General features: G+C 43.8%; 2 protein-coding genes across 2 annotated transcripts in view; both read left to right on the plus strand.

Moving 5' to 3' along the window:
* LOC121544569 (dnaJ homolog subfamily C member 27) overlaps positions 1–5,649 on the plus strand; it is a 32,633-nt gene extending 26,984 nt beyond the window's left edge. Inside the window, exon 9 of the transcript XR_005996130.2 lies at positions 5,294–5,649. The gene's annotated coding sequence lies outside the window, so the exon portion shown is untranslated. The remainder of the gene's footprint in view (positions 1–5,293) is intronic.
* A 4,627-nt stretch (positions 5,650–10,276) lies between these two features.
* si:ch211-132f19.7 (adenylate cyclase type 8) overlaps positions 10,277–17,838 on the plus strand; it is a 23,418-nt gene continuing 15,856 nt past the window's right edge. The window contains exons 1-3 of the mRNA XM_041854526.2: positions 10,277–10,453; positions 14,291–14,536; positions 17,791–17,838. The exon at positions 17,791–17,838 is cut by the window's right edge and continues 181 nt beyond it. Coding sequence (XP_041710460.2) covers positions 14,511–14,536; positions 17,791–17,838 — 74 coding nt within the window. The 5' untranslated portion in view covers positions 10,277–10,453; positions 14,291–14,510. The remainder of the gene's footprint in view (positions 10,454–14,290; positions 14,537–17,790) is intronic.

A 17,838-nucleotide genomic window follows, 5' to 3' on the forward strand; every position in this document is an offset into this window, starting at 1 on the left:
ATAAATGATCTCACATCAATACATTTTAATAGAAAGTTAGCAAAAATAGATAAGATCTTGCTACCATGGAAAGGTAAATACCTGTCAATTTGTGGAAAAATCACCCTGATTAACTCTTTACTATTATCCCAGTTTACCTATTTGCTTATGGTCTTGCCTACGCCTAGCGAACAGTTTTTGTTTTATTATATGAGAAAAAAATATTCCATTTGATTTGGAACGGCAAGCCAGACAAAATTAAACGAGCCTATTATATATTGAACATGAATTTGGAGGACAGAAATTATTAAATATTAAAGCATTAGACCTATCACTAAAAGCTTCAGTCATACAAAAGTTATACTTAAATCCGAACTGGTTCTCTAGCAAATTAGTAAGATTGTCTCACCCAATGTTCAAGAATGGCCTTTTTCCCTTTATTCAGATTACAACCTCTCACTTTCAGTTATTTGAAAAGGAAACCATCTCCCAAATATCACTATTTCTAAAACAAGCCATAGAAAGTTGGTTGCAATTTCAATTTAATCCTCCAGAAACGACAGAACAAATAATGCAACAAATATTATGGTTAAACTCAAATATACTAATTGACAAAAAATATATATATTTTTTTGACAAAATGTTTAAAAAATGTATAATCTTCGTAAATGATATAATCGGTAGGACTGGTGGAGTTATGTCGCACATGCAGCTAACAAAAACATATGGAAATGTCTGCTCTACCCAAAATTACAACCAAATAATTGCAGCCTTACCGCAAAAATGGAAGAGGAAAGTGGAAGGGGGAGAAAGTAAGGAACTTGTCTGTCGGCCTTGCATTAAAGAACATAATTGGTTAAGGAAAACTGTGATAAATAAAAAAGTATATCCGTTTCATTTAAGGACCAAAGGATTGACAGCCGTCCCATATAGATTGCAAAATAGTTGGGAAGAGATTTTTGACGTACCGATCCCATGGCATAGTGTTTATGAACTGATACGCAAAACGACACCGGATTCAAAACTTAGAATTTTAGAAATATATGGGGGATACAATCTTCCCAGCTCTGCAGATTTTGCTGCGAAGAGACAGAATCATTAGATCATTTGTTTTGGTACTGTCCATTTGTAGCTTGTTTTTGGACACAGGTCCAGGAATGGCTAAAGGATTGCAATATTTACCTGGCGCTAACCTTGCAGATAGCATTACTGGGTGATCTGAAAAGTCATAGTCAATCGATCAATAATATAATAATACTTTTAGCAAAAAAAATTATTTTCAATTCACAATCTGTAGAAACAATGAGAATAGAAAGGTTCAGAACTTTTGTAAGACATCACAGTACAGTTGAAATATATATGGCAAATAGAAATCCTATATGGATGGTATTAAAAGATAGATGGGAGGTGTTGAATGGAATTGAAGGATGGGACTAATAACAACTAACAACAAATAATAACAAGATAACTAATAATGTAAGCATACTGTGTCCATAATAAGTATATAGGTTGTAGGTTGGGAGCTTTTGTGAAAGAGCACAGTTAGAAAGATATGGCATATAGAAGCAAACCGGATGGACATCATGAAAATGATCAGAGAGGTTGAGGGTAGAGGAAGTTAATGAGAAAAAACAAACAAAATATAATTATTGTGAAATTGACTGTGTCCATAAAATGTAGACAGTAGGTATAAGCTGGAAGTAGAGACCTAAGCATTGTTGTTCACTAGTTTACTCCAAGTAGGGAAAGGGTGGTGGGGTTGGAAAGTAATAAAGGGGAATATATATATTTTTTAATGATAGGTATGTGTATGTATGTATGTATGTGTGTGTGTATACAGTGGGGGAAAAAAGTATTTAGTCAGCCACCAATTGTGCAAGTTCTCCCACTTAAAAAGATGAGAGAGGCCTGTAATTTTCATCATAGGTACACGTCAACTATGACAGACAAAATGAGAAAAAATTTCCAGAAAATCACATTGTAGGATTTTTAATGAATTTATTTGCAAATTATGGTGGAAAATAAGTATTTGGTCAATAACAAAAGTTTCTCAATACTTTGTTATATACCCTTTGTTGGCAATGACACAGGTCAAACGTTTTCTGTAAGTCTTCTCAAGGTTTTCACACACTGTTGCTGGTATTTTGGCCCATTCCTCCATGCAGATCTCCTCTAGAGCAGTGATGTTTTGGGGCTGTCGCTGGGCAACACAGACTTTCAACTCCCTCCAAAGATTTTCTATGGGGTTGAGATCTGGAGACTGGCTAGGCCACCCCAGGACCTTGAAATGCTTCTTACGAAGCCACTCCTTCGTTGCCCGGGCGGTGTGTTTGGGATCATTGTCATGCTGAAAGACCCAGCGACGTTTCATCTTCAATGCCCTTGCTGATGGAAGGAGGTTTTCACTCAAAATCTCACGATACATGGCCCCATTCATTCTTTCCTTTACACGGATCAGTCGTGCTGGTCCCTTTGCAGAAAAACAGCCCCAACGCATGATGTTTCCACCCCCATGCTTCACAGTAGGTATGGTGTTCTTTGGATGCAACTCAGCATTCTTTGTCCTCCAAACACGACGAGTTGAGTTTTTACCAAAAAGTTCTATTTTGGTTTCATCTGACCATATGACATTCTCCCAATCCTCTTCTGGATCATCCAAATGCACTCTAGCAAACTTCAGACGGGCCTGGACATGTACTGGCTTAAGCAGGGGGACACGTCTGGCACTGCAGGATTTGAGTCCCTGGCAGCGTAGTGTGTTACTGATGGTAGGCTTTGTTACTTTGGTCCCAGCTCTCTGCAGGTCATTCACTAGGTCCCCCCGTGTGGTTCTGGGATTTTTGCTCACCGTTTTTGTGATCATTTTGACCCCACGGGGTGAGATCTAGCGTGGAGCCCCAGATCGAGGGAGATTATCAGTGGTCTTGTATGTCTTCCATTTCCTAATAATTGCTCCCACAGTTGATTTCTTCAAACCAAGCTGCTTACCTATTGCAGATTCAGTCTTCCCAGCCTGGTGCAGGTCTACAATTTTGTTTCTGGTGTCCTTTGACAGCTCTTTGGTCTTGGCCATAGTAGAGTTCGGAGTGTGACTGTTTGAGGTTGTGGACAGGTGTCTTTTATACTGATAACAAGTTCAAACAGGTGCCATTAATACAGGTAACGAGTGGAGGACAGAGGAGCCTCTTAAAGAAGAAGATACAGGTCTGTGAGAGCCAGAAATCTTGCTTGTTTGTAGGCGACCAAATACTTATTTTCCACCATAATTTGCAAATAAATTCATTAAAAATCCTACAATGTGATTTTCTGGAGAAAAAAAATCTCAATTTGTCTGTCATAGTTGACGTGTACCTATGATGAAAATTACAGGCCTCTCTCATCTTTTTAAATGGGAGAACTTGCACAATTGGTGGCTGACTTAATACTTTTTTCCCCCACTGTATGTGTATATATATGTGTGTATATATATATATATATATATATATATATATATATATATATATATATGTATGTATATGTATGTATATATATGTATATGTATATATATATATATATATATATATATATATATATATATATATACACATATATATATATATATACACATATATATATATATATATACACATATATATATATATATATACATATATATATATATATATATATATATATATATATAAAATAAACTATAGTTTTGGCAAGTCGGTTAGGACATCTACTTTGTGCATGACATTAGTAATTTTTCCAACAATTGTTTACAGACAGATTATTTCACTTATAATTCACTGTGTCACAATTCCAGTTAGTTAGAAGTTTACATACACTAAGTTGACTGTGCCTTTAAACAGCTTGGAAAATTCCAGAAAATGATGTCATGGGTTTAGAAGCTTCTGATAGGCTAATTGACATCATTTGAGTCAATTGGAGGTGTACCTGTGGATGTATTTCAAGGCCTACCTTCAAACTCAGTGCCTCTTTGCTTGACATCATGGGAAAATCTAAAGAAATCAGCCAAGACCTCAGAAAAAAAATTGTAGACCTCCACAAGTCTGGTTCATCTTTGGGATCAATTTCCAAACGACTGAAGGTACCACGTTCATCTGTACAAACAATAGTACGCAAGTATAAACACCATGAGACCAAGCAGCCGTCATACCGCTCAGGAAGGAGACGCGTTCTGTCTCCTAGAGATGAACTTACTTTGGTGCAAAAAGTGCAAATAAATCCCAGAACAACAGCAAAGGACCTTGTGAATATGCTGGAGGAAACAGGTACAAAAGTATCTATATCCACAGTAAAACGAGTCCTATATCAACATAACCTGAAAGGCCGCTCAGCAAGGAAGAAGCCACTGCTCCAAAACCGCCATTAAAAAGACAGACTACGGTTTGCAACTGCACATGGGGACAAAGATCGTACTTTTTGGAGAAATGTCCTCTGGTCTGATGAAACAAAAATAGAACTGTTTGGCCATAATGACCATTGTTTGGAGGAAAAAGGGGTTAGCTTGCAAGCCGAAGAACACCATCCAAACCGTGAAGCACAAGGGTGGCAGCATCATGCTGTGGGGTTGCTTTGCTGCAGGAGGGACTGGTGCACTTCACAAAATAGATGGCATGAGGAAGGAAAGTTATGTGAATATATTGAAGCAACATCTCAAGACATCAGTCAGGAAGTTAAAGCTTGGTCGCAAATGGGTCTTCCAAATGGACAATGAACCCAAGCATACTTCCAAAGTTGTGGCAAAATGGCTTAAGGACAACAAAGTCAGGGTATTGGAGTGGCCATCACAAAGCCCTGACCTCAATCCTTAGAAAACGTGTGAGCAGAACCTGAAAAAGTGTGTGCGAGCAAGGAGGCCTACAAACCTGACTCAGTTACACCAGCTCTGTCAGGAGGAATGGGCCAAAATTCACCCAACTTATTGTGGGAAGCTTGTGGAAGGCTACCCGAAACATTTGACCCAAGTTAAACAATTTAAAGGCAATGCTATCAAATACTAATTGAGTGTATGTAAACTTCTGACCCCACTGGGAATGTGATGAAAGAAATAAAAGCTGAAATAAATAAATCTCTCTACTATTATTCTGACATTTCACATTCTTAAAATAAAGTAGTGATCCTAACTCACCTAAGACAGGGAATTTTTACTAGGATTAAATGTCAGGAATTGTGAAAAACTGAGTTTAAATGTATTTTTGCTAAGGTGTATGTAAACTTCCGACTTCAACTGTACATAAAAAAAATATAGATTTACTTCAGAAATAGGAAAATAATCCTTTAACTCTGTCCATGCACTTTTTCCATGCAGGCTGTCTCTCACTCTCAGTCTCTAACACATCCTTGGACGTTCTGAACCCCCTACTCCTGGACCAAATCACCTCAACGTGGCGGTCCAGAACGGCGTAGTCATGGCGACCTGTGCAGGGGAGGAGAGTAGGTGCGAGCCGCGGCGCTCCAGTGACATCACACTGCAGCCGCCAGTCCTTTCTGTACACATCAGTCCCGCCATTTCCTCCTCAAGCCTGCGGAGGAAACGTGTGATGTGGCAGAGCGCCGTGCGACATGTCATCGACCGGCGAGACCTCTATCCTCCAACCTCTGACCTCGAGAGAGGGACAGGGGGAGGGGGAGGGGGAGCAGGGACCCGCATAGTGCTCACAGACGCTTACATCAACGACATCAACAGGTGGGTAGAAAATGGCCGCCATGCATCATCCAATTGGACGCTATGGACCTAAACCATAAACTATATATATATATACACTGTATGTGTTTAGCGGTGTATGCCATTAGACATTGCATTCTGAAAGTATTCAGACCCCTTTCCACATTTTGTTACGTTACAGCCTTATTCTAAAATGGATTCAATTAAATAAAAAACCTCAGCAATCTGCACATAATACCCCATAATGACAAAGCGAAAAACTGATTTTCTGACATTTTATCACATTTATAAAAAATATAAAATGGAAATACCTTATTTACATAAGTATTCAGACCTTTTGCTATGAGACTCGAAATTTTGCTCAGGTGCATCCTGTTTCCATTGATCATCCTTGAGATGTTTCTACAACTTGATTGGAGTCCATCTGTGGTAAATTCAATTGATTGGACATGATTTGGAAAGGCACACACTTGTCTATATAAAGGTCCCACAGTTGACTGCATGTCAGAGCAAAACCAAGCCATGAGGTCGAAGGAATTGTCCGTAGAGCTCCGAGACAGGATTGTGTCGTGGCACAGATCTGGGGAAGGGTACCAAAAAATGTCTGCAGCATTGAAGATCCCCAAGAACACAGTGGCCTCCATCATTCTTAAATGGAAGAAGTTTGGAACCACCAAGACTCTTCCTAGAGCTGGCCGCCCGGCCAAACTGAGCAATCGGGGCAGAAGGGCCTTTGGTCAGGGAGGTGATTAAGAACCCGATGGTCACTCTGACAGAGCTCCAGAGTTCCTCTGTGGAGATGGGAGAACCATGCAGAAGGACAACCATTTCTGCAGCACTCCACCAATCAGGCCTTTATGGTAGAGTGGCCAGACGGAAGCCACTCCTCAGTAAAAGGCACATGACAGCCCGCTTGGAGTTTGCCAAAAGGCACCTAAAGACTCTCAGTGTGATGGGTGATTTGAAGGAGTCAGGCGCAGGAGGGTAAATCACAGAATAACTGAGTTTATTCCGGAATACAGAGTTACGCAGTAATGCATCAAAACAGTCCAGGCGCACTGAAACCAACAAGGCACACAGGGTAATACCCTGGCGATACAAAATACAAGGAGCTCCAGCTTCACTCTCCTCACAATAAACAATCACACATAAAGACAAGGGGGCAGAGGGAACACTTATACAGGTACTGATGAGGGGATATGAACCAGGTGTGTGTAATAAACAAGACAAAACAAATGGAATGATGAGATGAGGAGCGGCAGTGGCTAGAAGGCCGGTGACGACGAACGCCAAAGCCTGCCCGAACCAGGAGAGCTTCGGAGGAAGTCGTGACACTCAGACCATGAGAAACAAGACTCTCTGGTCTGATGAAACCAAGATTGAACTCTTTGGCCTGAATGCCAAGCATCACGTCTGGAGGAAACCTGACACCATCCCTACGGTGAAGCATGGTGGTGGCAGCATCATGCTGTGGGGATGTTTTTCAGCGGCAGGGACAGGGAGACTAGTCAGGATCGAGGCAAAGATGAACAGAGCAAAGTACAGAGAGATCCTTGATGAAAACCTGCTCCATAGCGCTCAGGACCTCAGACTGTGGGCGAAGGTTCATCTTCCAACAGGACAACGACCCTAAGCACACAGTCAAGACAATGAAGGAGTGGCTTCGGGACAAGTCTCTGAATGTCCTTGAGTGGCCCAGCCAGAGCCCGGACTTGAACCCGATCAAACATCTCTGGAGAGACCTGAAAATAGCTGTGCAGCAACACTCCCCATGCAACCTGATAGAGCTTGAGAGGATCTGCAGAGAAGAATGGGAGAAACTCCCCAAATACAGGTGTGCCAAGCTTGTATCATCATTCCACGAAGACTCAATGCTGTAATCGCTGCCAAAGGTGCTTCAACAAAGTACTGAGTAAAGGGTCTGAATACTTATGTAAATTTGATATTTCTGTTTTTCTAAAAAAACAGTTTTTGCTTTGTCATTATGGGGTATTGTGTGTAGATTGATGAGGGAAAAAAAACAATTTAATCAATTTTAGAATGAGGTTGTAACATAACAAAATGTGGAAAAAGTAAAGGGGTCTGAATACACTCCGAAGGCACTGTATATGCCTCTATATATATACACTATATATACATAAGTATGTGGACACCCCTTCAAATTTGTGGATTCGACTATTTCACCCACACCCGTTGCTGACAGGTGTATAAAATCGAGCACACAGCCATGCAATCTCCATAGACAAACATTGGCAGCAGAATGGCCTTACTGAAGAGCTCAGTGACTTTCAACGTGGCACCGTCATAGGATGCCACCTTTCCAACAAGTCAGTTCGTAACATTTCTGCCCTGCTAGAGCTGCCCCGGTTAACTGTAAGGGCTGTTATTGTGAAGTGGAAACATCTAGGAGCAACAACGGCTCAGCCGCGAAGTGGTAGGCCACACAAGCTCACAGAACGGGACCGTCGAGTGCTAAAAATCATCTGTCCTCAGTTGCAACACTCACTACCAAGTTCCAAACTGGCTCTGGAAGCAACGTCAGCACAAGAACTGTTCGCCGTGAGCGTCATGAAAAGGGTTTCCATGGCCGAGCAGCCACACACAAGCCTAAGATCACCATGCGCAATGCCAAGCGTCGGCTTGTAGTACTGTGCGCCTCCCATAGTCTGTTCTGGACTTGGGGACTGTGAAGAGACCTCTGGTGGCATGTCTTGTGGGGTATGCATGGGTGTCCGAGCTGTGCGCCAGTATTTCAAACAGACAGCTCGGTGCACTCAACATGTCAATATATCTCATAAATACAAGTAGTGATGAAGTCAATCTCTCCTTCACTTTGAGCCAGGAGAGATTGACATGTACAGTGGGGAGAACAAGTATTTGATACACTGCCGATTTTGCAGGTTTTCCTACTTACAAAGCATGTAGAGGTCTGTAATTTTTATCATAGGTACACTTCAACTGTAAGAGAAGTAATCTAAAACAAAAATCCAGAAAATCACATTGTATGATTTTTAAGTAATTAATTTGCATTTTATTGCATGATATAAGTATTTGATACATCAGAAAAGCAGAACTTAATATTTGGTACAGAAACCTTTGTTTGCAATTACAGAGATCATACGTTTCCTGTAGGTCTTGACCAGGTTTGCACACCTGCAGCAGGGATTTTGGCCCACTCCTCCATACAGACCTTCTCCAGATCCTTCAGGTTTCGGGGCTGTCGCTGGGCAATACGGACTTTAAGCTCCCTCCAAAGATTTTCTATTGGGTTCAGGTCTGGAGACTGGCTAGGCCACTCCAGGACCTTGAGATGCTTCTTACGGAGCCACTCCTTAGTTGCCCTGGCTGTGTGTTTCGGGGTCGTTGTCATGCTGGAAGACCCAGCCCCTTCCCATCTTCAATGCTCTTACTGAGGAAGGAGGTTGTTGGCCAAGATCTCACGATACATGGCCCCATCCATCCTCCCCTCAATACGGTGCAGTTGTCCTGTCCCCTTTGCAGAAAAGCATCCCCAAAGAATGATGTTTCCACCTCCATGCTTCACGGTTGGGATGGTGTTCTTGGGGTTGTACTCATCCTTCTTCTTCCTCCAAACACGGCGAGTGGAGTTTAGACCAAAAAGCTATATTTTTGTCTCATCAGACCACATCATCTTCTCCCATTCCTCCTATGGATCATCCAGATGGTCATTGGCAAACTTCAGATGGGCCTGGACATGCGCTGGCTTGAGCAGGGGGACCTTGCGTGTGCTGCAGGATTTAAATCCATGACGGCGTAGTGTGTTACTAATGGTTTTCTTTGAGACTGTGGTCCCAGCTCTCTTCAGGTCATTGACCAGGTCCTGCCGTGTAGTTCTGGGCTGATCCCTCACCTTCCTCATGATCATTGATGCCCCACGAGGTGAGATCTTGCATGGAGCCCCAGACCGAGGGTGATCGACCGTCATCTTGAACTTCTTCCATTTTCTAATAATTGTGCCAACAGTTGTTGCCTTCTCACCAAGCTCCTTGCCTATTGTCCTGTAGCCCATCCCAGCCTTGTGCAGGTCTACAATTTTATCCCTGATGTCCTTACACAGCTCTCTGGTCTTGGCCATTGTGGAGAGGTTGGAGTCTGTTTGATTGAGTGTGTGGACAGGTGTCTTTTATACAGGTAACGAGTTCAAACAGGTGCAGTTAATACAGGTAATGAGTGGAGAACAGGAGGGCTTCTTAAAGAAAAACTAACAGGTCTGTGAGAGCCGGAATTCTTACTGGTTGGTAGGTGATCAAATACTTATGTCATGCAATAAAATGCAAATTAATTACTTTAAAATCATACAATGTGATTTTCTGGATTTTTGTTTTAGATTCCGTCTCTCACAGTTGAAGTGTACCTATGATAAAAATTACAGACCTCTACATGCTTTGTAAGTAGGAAAACCTGCAAAATCGGCAGTGTATCAAATACTTGTTCTCCCCACTGTATATACTGTATGTGTTTAGCGGTATATGTCATTATATATATATATACTGTGTGTCTCATGTGTTTCCAGTACTTGGAGGAAGCACGTTCAGGAAAAGTGTTATAAATACTTATAATCATATGGTGATGAATTAACAGGCAGATCCGCAGTAAGGCGTCTCGGGGTGGAGCGGGACACAAGCGGCGTTCGTCCGCTGCTCGTATCCACCCAGCCAATCATGACCGAGTGTCCACGGTGAACCAGAGGAGAAGCGACTCCCTCAGTGATGCTGACTACTTTGTCTCGTGGGGGTCTACTGTCAGAGGGGTCTTCCTGCCTGCCTTGTACCACACCTTCAAGTAGGACACGCGCACACACACACACACACACACACACACACACACACACACACACACACACACACACACCTCTCTCTCTCTCTCTCTCTCTCTGTGTCTCTCTCTCTCTCTCTCTGTGTCTCTCTCTCTCTCTGTGTCTCTCTCTCTCTCTGTGTCTCTCTCTCTCTGTCTCTCTGTGTCTCTCTCTCTCTCTGTGTCTCTCTCTCTCTCTGTGTCTCTCTCTCTCTGTGTGTCTCTCTGTGTCTCTCTGTGTCTCTCTCTCTCTCTCTCTCTCTCTCTCTCTCTCTCTCTCTCTCTCTCTGTGTCTCTCTCTCTGTCTCTCTCTCTCTCTGCTCTCTCTCTCTCTCTCTCTCTCTCTCTCTCTCTCTCTCTCTCTCTCTCTCTCTCTCTCTCTCTCTCTCTCTCACAACAATGCAGAGGTAAAAAAAAGATTAATATGTCTTGGACTTTAGTGGTCTAATAATTGACTTCACCTGGTATTAAGGTCCTGGATGGCAGGGAGCTCGTACACTGATCAAATCAAATCAAATGTTATTGGTCACATGCGCCGAATACAACAGGTGCAGACATTACAGTGAAATGCTTACTTACAGCCCTTAACCAACAGTGCATCTATTTTAAACAAAAAAAGTAAGAATAAAACAACAACAAAAAAAGTGTTGAGAAAAAAAGAGCAGAAGTAAAATAAAGTGACAGTAGGGAGGCTATATATACAGTAAAATAAAGTGACAGTAGGGAGGCTATATATACAGGGGGGTACCGTTGCAGAGTCAATGTGCGGGGGCACCGACTAGTTGAGGTAGTTGAGGTAATATGTACATGTGGGTAGAGTTAAAGTGACTATGCATAAATACTTAACAGAGTAGCAGCAGCGTAAAAAGGATGGGGTGGGGGGGCAGTGCAAATAGTCCGGGTAGCCATGATTAGCTGTTCAGGAGTCTTATGGCTTGGGGGTAGAAGCTGTTGAGAAGTCTTTTGGACCTAGACTTGGCACTCGGTACCGCTTGCCGTGCGGTAGCAGAGAGAACAGTCTATGACTAGGGTGGCTGGAGTCTTTGACAATTTTGAGGGCCTTCCTCTGACACCGCCTGGTATAGAGGTCCTGGATGGCAGGGAGCTTTGCCCCAGTGATGTACTGGGCCGTACGCACTACCCTCTGTAGTGCCTTGCGGTCAGAGGCCAAGCAGTTGCCATACCAGGCGGTGATGCAACCAGTCAGGATGCTCTCGATGGTGCAGCTGTAGAATTTTTTGAGGATCTGAGGACCCATGCCAAATCTTTTTTAGTCTCCTGAGGGGAATAGGCTTTGTCGTGCCCTCTTCACGACTGTCTTGGTGTGTTTGGACCATGATAGTTCGTTGGTGATGTGGACACCAAGGAACTTGAAGCTCTCAACCTGTTCCACTACAGCCCCGTCGATGAGAATGGGGGCGTGCTCAGTCCTCTTTTTTTTTCCTGTAGTCCACAATCATCTCCTTTGTCTTGGTCACGTTGAGGGAGAGGTTGTTGTCCTGGCACCACACGGCCAGATCTCTGACCTCCTCCCTATAGGCTGTCTCATCGTTGTCGGTGATCAGGCCTACCACTGTTGTGTCGTCGGCAAACTTAATGATGGTGTTGGAGTCGTGCCTGGCCATGCAGTCATGGGTGAACAGAGAGTACAGGAGGGGACTGAGCACGCACCCCTGAGGGGCCCCGTGTTGAGGATCAGTGTGGCAGATGTGTTGTTACCTACCCTTACCACCTGGGGGCGGCCCGTCAGGAAGTCCAGGATCCAGTTGCAGAGGGAGGTGTTTAGTCCCAGGATCCTTAGCTTAGTGATGAGCTTAGAGGGCACTATGGTGTTGAATGCTGAGCTGTAGTCAATGAATAGCATTCTCACGTAGGTGTTCCTCTTGTCCAGGTGGGAAAGGGCAGTGTGGAGTGCGATAGAGATTGCATCATCTGTGGATCTGTTGGGGCGGTTTGCAAATTGGAATGGGTCTAGGGTTTCTGGGATTATGCTGTTGATGTGAGCCATGACCAGTCTTTCAAAGCACTTCATGGCTACAGACGTCAGTGCTACGGGTCGGTAGTCATTTAGGCAGGTTATCTTAGAGTTCTTGGGCACGGGGACTATGGTGGTCTGCTTGAAACATGTTGGTATTACAGACTCAGTCAGGGACATGTTGAAAATGTCAGTGAAGACACTTGCCAGTTGGTCAGCACATGCTCGGAGTACACGTCCTGGTAAGCCGTCTGGCCCTGCGGCCTTGTGAATGTTGACCTGCTTAAAAGTCTTACTCACATCGGCTACGGAGAGCGTGATCACATAGTCATCCGGAACAGCTGGTGCTCTCATGCATGCTTCAGTGTTGCTTGCCTCGAAGCGAGCATAGAAGTGGTTTAGCTCGTCTGGTAGGCTTGTGTCACTGGGCAGCTCGCGGCTGTGCTTCCCTTTGTAGTCTGTAATAGTTTTCAAGCCCTGCCACATCCGACGAGCGTCAGAGCCAGTGTAGTATGATTCAATCTTAGACCTGTATTGACTCTTTGCCTGTTTGATGGTTCGTCGGAGGTCATAGCGGGATTTCTTATAAGCGTCCGGGTTAGAGTCCCGTTCCTTGAAAGCGGCAGCTCTACCCTTTAGCTCAGTGCGGATGTTTCCTGTAATCCATGGCTTCTGGTTGGGGTATGTACGTACGGTCACTGTGGGGACGACATCATCGATGCACTTATTGATGAAGCCAGTGACTGATGTGGTGTACTCCTCAATGCTGTCTGAAGAATCCCCGGAACATGTTCCAGTCTGTGCTAGCAAAACAGTCCTGTAGCTTAGCATCTGCGTCATCTGACCACTTTTTATTAACCGAATCACTGGTGCTTCCTGCTTCAGTTTTGCTTATAAGCAGGAATCAGGAGGATAGAGTTATGGTCAGATTTGCCAAATGGAGGGCGAGGGAGAGCTTTGTATGCGTCTCTGTGTGTGGAGTAAAGGTGGTCTAGAGTTTTTTTCCCTCTGGTTGCACATTTAACATGCTGGTAGAAATTAGGTAGAACGGATTTAAGTTTCCCTGCATTAAAGTCCCCGGCCACTAGGAGCGCTGCATCTGGATGAGCGTTTTCCTGTTGATTAATGGCCTTGTACAACTCATTCAGTGCAATCTTAATGCCAGCATTAGTTTGTGGTGGTAAATAGACAGCTATGAAAAATATAGATGTACGCACCGCCCTCTGTAGCGCCATGCGGTCGGATGCCAGGCAGTTGCCATACCAGGCGGTGATGCAGCCAGTCAAGATGCTCTCAGTGGTGCAGCTGTATAACTTTTTGAGGATCTGAGGGCCCAACGACAAATCTTTTCAGCCTCCTGAGGGGAAAGAGGCGTTGTTGTGCCCTCTCCACGACTGTGTTGGTGCGTGTGGACCATGATCATTCCTTAGTGATGTGGACACCGGGGAACTTGAAGCTCTCCATCCGCTGCACTACAGGCCCGCCTGGTTCAGTGTTGCTAGCCTCGAAGCGAGCATACAAGGTATTTAGCTCGTCCGGTAGGCTCGCATCACTGGACAGCTCGTGGCTGGGTTTCCCCTTGTAGTCTGTGATAGTTTGCAAGCCCTCCCACGTCCGACGAGTGTCAGAGCCGGTGCAGTAGGATTCGATCTTGGTCCTGTATTGAGGCTTTGCCTGTTTTGATTGTTTGATAATTTGTTTGATGGTTCGTAGGAGGGCACACACACACACACACACACACACACACACCTTCAAGTAGTGCTCACGATAATAATTGAAGAGAGATTTTATAACATCAAACTGTGTGTGTGTTTGTGTGTGTGTGTGTGTGTGTGTGTGTATGTGTGTAGGTCTCCAGACCTGGAGAAGTTGTACCAGCAGCATGCATCTAGCCAGAGGATAACCTCTCTGGTCTTCACTAATGTTATCGACATCATCACCAAACTCCACATCCTGGGTCTGACCCTATGGGCGGGGCCTCAGAGCCTGGACACAGCCAACAGTTGGCTGGTCGGCCTGTTCATCGCTCTGGGGGCTGGACTCTGCGTGCTGGTGCTCTGTTGTAAGGGGATGATGTCATCACCAGAATGGCTGAGGTACGACAGGTGTTTAGGATGGTCATCTACTCCAGGACCCCGAGCGTGTGTATTTAGTATTTTTTTCATTTTGTTCTAATTCTAGGCATTCAGTTACATAGCATTGTTTAAATAATCCCCATGTTATGTTAATGAGGAGCTAACATGGCTGCCAAATAATGTTCTAGTGTCATATAAATGCATCATTTAAAGATCAACGTCCCAACTCTCTAAATACAGTGCATTCGGAAAGTATTCAGACCCCTTTACTTTTTCCCACGTTGTTACGTTACAGCCTTATTTCAAAATGGATTCAATTGTTTTTTCCCCTCATCAATCTACACACGATACCCCATAATGACAAAGCGAGAACAGATTTTTAGACATTTTTGCAAATGTATTAAAAATAAAAAACTGAAATATCACATTTACATTAGTGTTCAGACCCTTTACGCAGTACTTTGTTGAAGCAACTTTGGCAGTGATTACAACCTCGAGTCTTCTTGGGTTTGACGCTACAAGCTTGGTACACCTGTATTCTGGGAGTTTCTCCCATTTTTCTCTGCAGATCCTCTCAAGCTCTATCAGGTTGCATGGGGAGCGTTGCTGCACAGCTATTTTCAGGTCTCTCCAGAGATGTTCGATTGGGTTCAAGTCCGGGCTCTGGCTGTGTCACTCAAGGACATTCAGAGACTTGTCCCGAAGCCATTCCTGCGTTGTCTTGACTGTGTGCTTAGGGTCGTTGTCCTGTTGGAAGGTGAACCTTCACCCCAGTCATCAAGGATCTCTCTGTACTTTGCTCCGTTCATCTTTCCCTCGATCCTGACTAGTCTCCTAGTCCCTGCCGCTGAAAAACATCCCCACAGCATGATGCTGCCACTACCATGCTTCACCGTAGGGATGGTGCCAGGTTTCCTCCAGACGTGACGCTTGGCCAGACGTGACGCGTGACGCCTGGCCGGGAGGCCAGCTCTAGGAAGAGTAGTTGTGATTCCAAACTTCTTCCATTTAAGAATGATGGAGGCCACTGTGTTCTTGGGGACCTTCAATGCTGCAGAAATGTTTTGGTACCCTTCCCCAGATCTGTACCTCGACACAATCCTGTCTCTGAGCTCTACGGACAATTCCTTCGACCTCATGGCTTGATTTCTGCTCTGACATGCACTGTCAACTGTGGGACCTTATATAGACAGGTGTGTGCCTTTCCAAATCATGTCCAATCAATTGAATTTACCACAGGTGGATTCCAATCAAGTTGTAAAAACATCTCAAGGATGATCAATGGAAACAGGATGCACCTGAGCTCAATTTTCGAGTCTCATAGCAAAGGGTCTGTATACTTAAGTAAATAAGGTTTTTCTGTTTTTCATTTGTTATAAATCAGCAAAAAATTGTTTTTGCTTTGTCATTATGGGGTGTTCTGTGTACAGTCGTGGTCAAAAGTTTTGAGAATGACACAAATATACATTTTCACAAAGTCTGCTGCCTCAGTTTTTATGATGGCAATTTGCATATACTCCAGAATGTTATGAAGAGTGATCAGATGAATTGCAATTAATTGCCATGAAAATGAACTTAATCCCAAAAAAACATTTCCACTGCATTTCAGCCCTGCCACAAAAGGACCAGCTGACATCATGTCAGTGATTCTCTCGTTAACACAGGTGAGAGTGTTGACGAGGACAAGGCTGGAGATCACTCTGTCATACTGATTGAGTTAGAATAACAGACTGGAAGCTTTAAAAGGAGGGTGGTGCTTGAAATAATTGTTCTAACCATGGTTACCTGCAAGGAAACACGTGCCGTCATCATTGCTTTGCACAAAAAGGGCTTCACAGGCATGGATATTGCTGCTAGTAAGATAGCACCTAAATCAACCATTTATCGGATCATCAAGAACTTCAAGGAGAGAGGTTCAATTGATGTGAAGAAGGCTTTAGGGCGCCCAAGAAAGTCCAGCAAGTGCCAGGACCGTCTCCTAAAGTTGATTCAGCTGCGGGATCGGGGCACCACCAGTGCAGATCTTGCTCAGGAATGGCAGCAGGCAGGTGTGCACGCACAATGAGGCGAAGACTTTTGGAGGATGGCCTGGTGTCCAGAAGGGCAGCGAGGAAGCCACTTCTCTCCAGGAAAAACATCAGGGACAGACTGATATTCTGCAAAGGTACAGAGATTGGACTGCTGAGGACTGGGGTAAAGTCATTTTCTCTGATGAATCCCCTTTCCGATTGTTTGGGGCATCCGGAAAAAAGCTTGTCCGGAGAAGACAAGGTGAGCACTACCATCAGTCCTGTGTCATGCCAACAGTAAAGCATCCTGAGACCATTCATGTGTGGGGTTGCTTCTCAGCCAAGGGAGTGGGCTCACTCACAATTTTGCCTAAGAACACAGCCATGAATAAAGAATGGTACCAACACATCCTCCGAGAGCAACTTCTCCCAACCATCCAAGAACAGTTTGATGACGAACAATGCCTTTTCCAGCATGATGGAGCACCTTGCCATAAGGCAAAAGTGATAACTAAGTGGCTCAGAGAACAAAACATCAACATTTTGGGTCCATGGCCAGGAAACTCCCCAGACCTTAATCCCATTGAGAACTTGTGGTCAATCCTCAAGAGGCGGGTGGACAAACAAAAACCCACAAATTCTGACAAACTCCAAGCATTGATTATGCAAGAATGGGCTGCCATCAGTCAGGATGTGGCCCAGAAGTTAATTGATAGCATGCCAGGGCGGATTGCAGAGGTCTTGAAAAAGAAGGGTCAACATTGCAAATATTGACTCTTTGCATAAACTTCATGTAATTGTCAATAAAACCCTTTGACACTTATGGAACGCTTGTAATTCTACTTCAGTATACCATAGTAACATCTGACAAAAACAACTAAAAACACTGAAGCAGCAAACTTTGTAAAGACCAATACTTGTGTCATTCTCAAAACTTTTGACCACGACTGTAGATTGATGAGGGAAAATATTAATTTAATACATTTTAGAATAAGGCTGTAACGTAACAAAATGTGGAAAAAGTCAAAGGGTCTGAATGCTTCCGAATGCCCTGTATATGTCTCTGTTGGGATCTGTTTAGAATTTTGGGAAATTTAGATTTTTGTCTAATTGTCTAATTGTCTAATTGCCATTGTCTAATTGCCATTGTCTAATTGCCATTGTCTAATTGTCTAATTGCCATTGTCTAATTGTCTAATTGCCATTGTCTAATTGTCTAATTGCCATTGTCTAATTGTGTTCTTGTAAATATGTATGTGGTCCTAGGTACATGGCTCTAGCCAGCTGGTTGTCTCAGACGGTGCAGGTGTTGGG

Source organism: Coregonus clupeaformis, unplaced genomic scaffold (genome assembly GCF_020615455.1).
Source record: "Coregonus clupeaformis isolate EN_2021a unplaced genomic scaffold, ASM2061545v1 scaf0032, whole genome shotgun sequence".
NCBI lineage: Eukaryota > Metazoa > Chordata > Actinopteri > Salmoniformes > Salmonidae > Coregonus > Coregonus clupeaformis.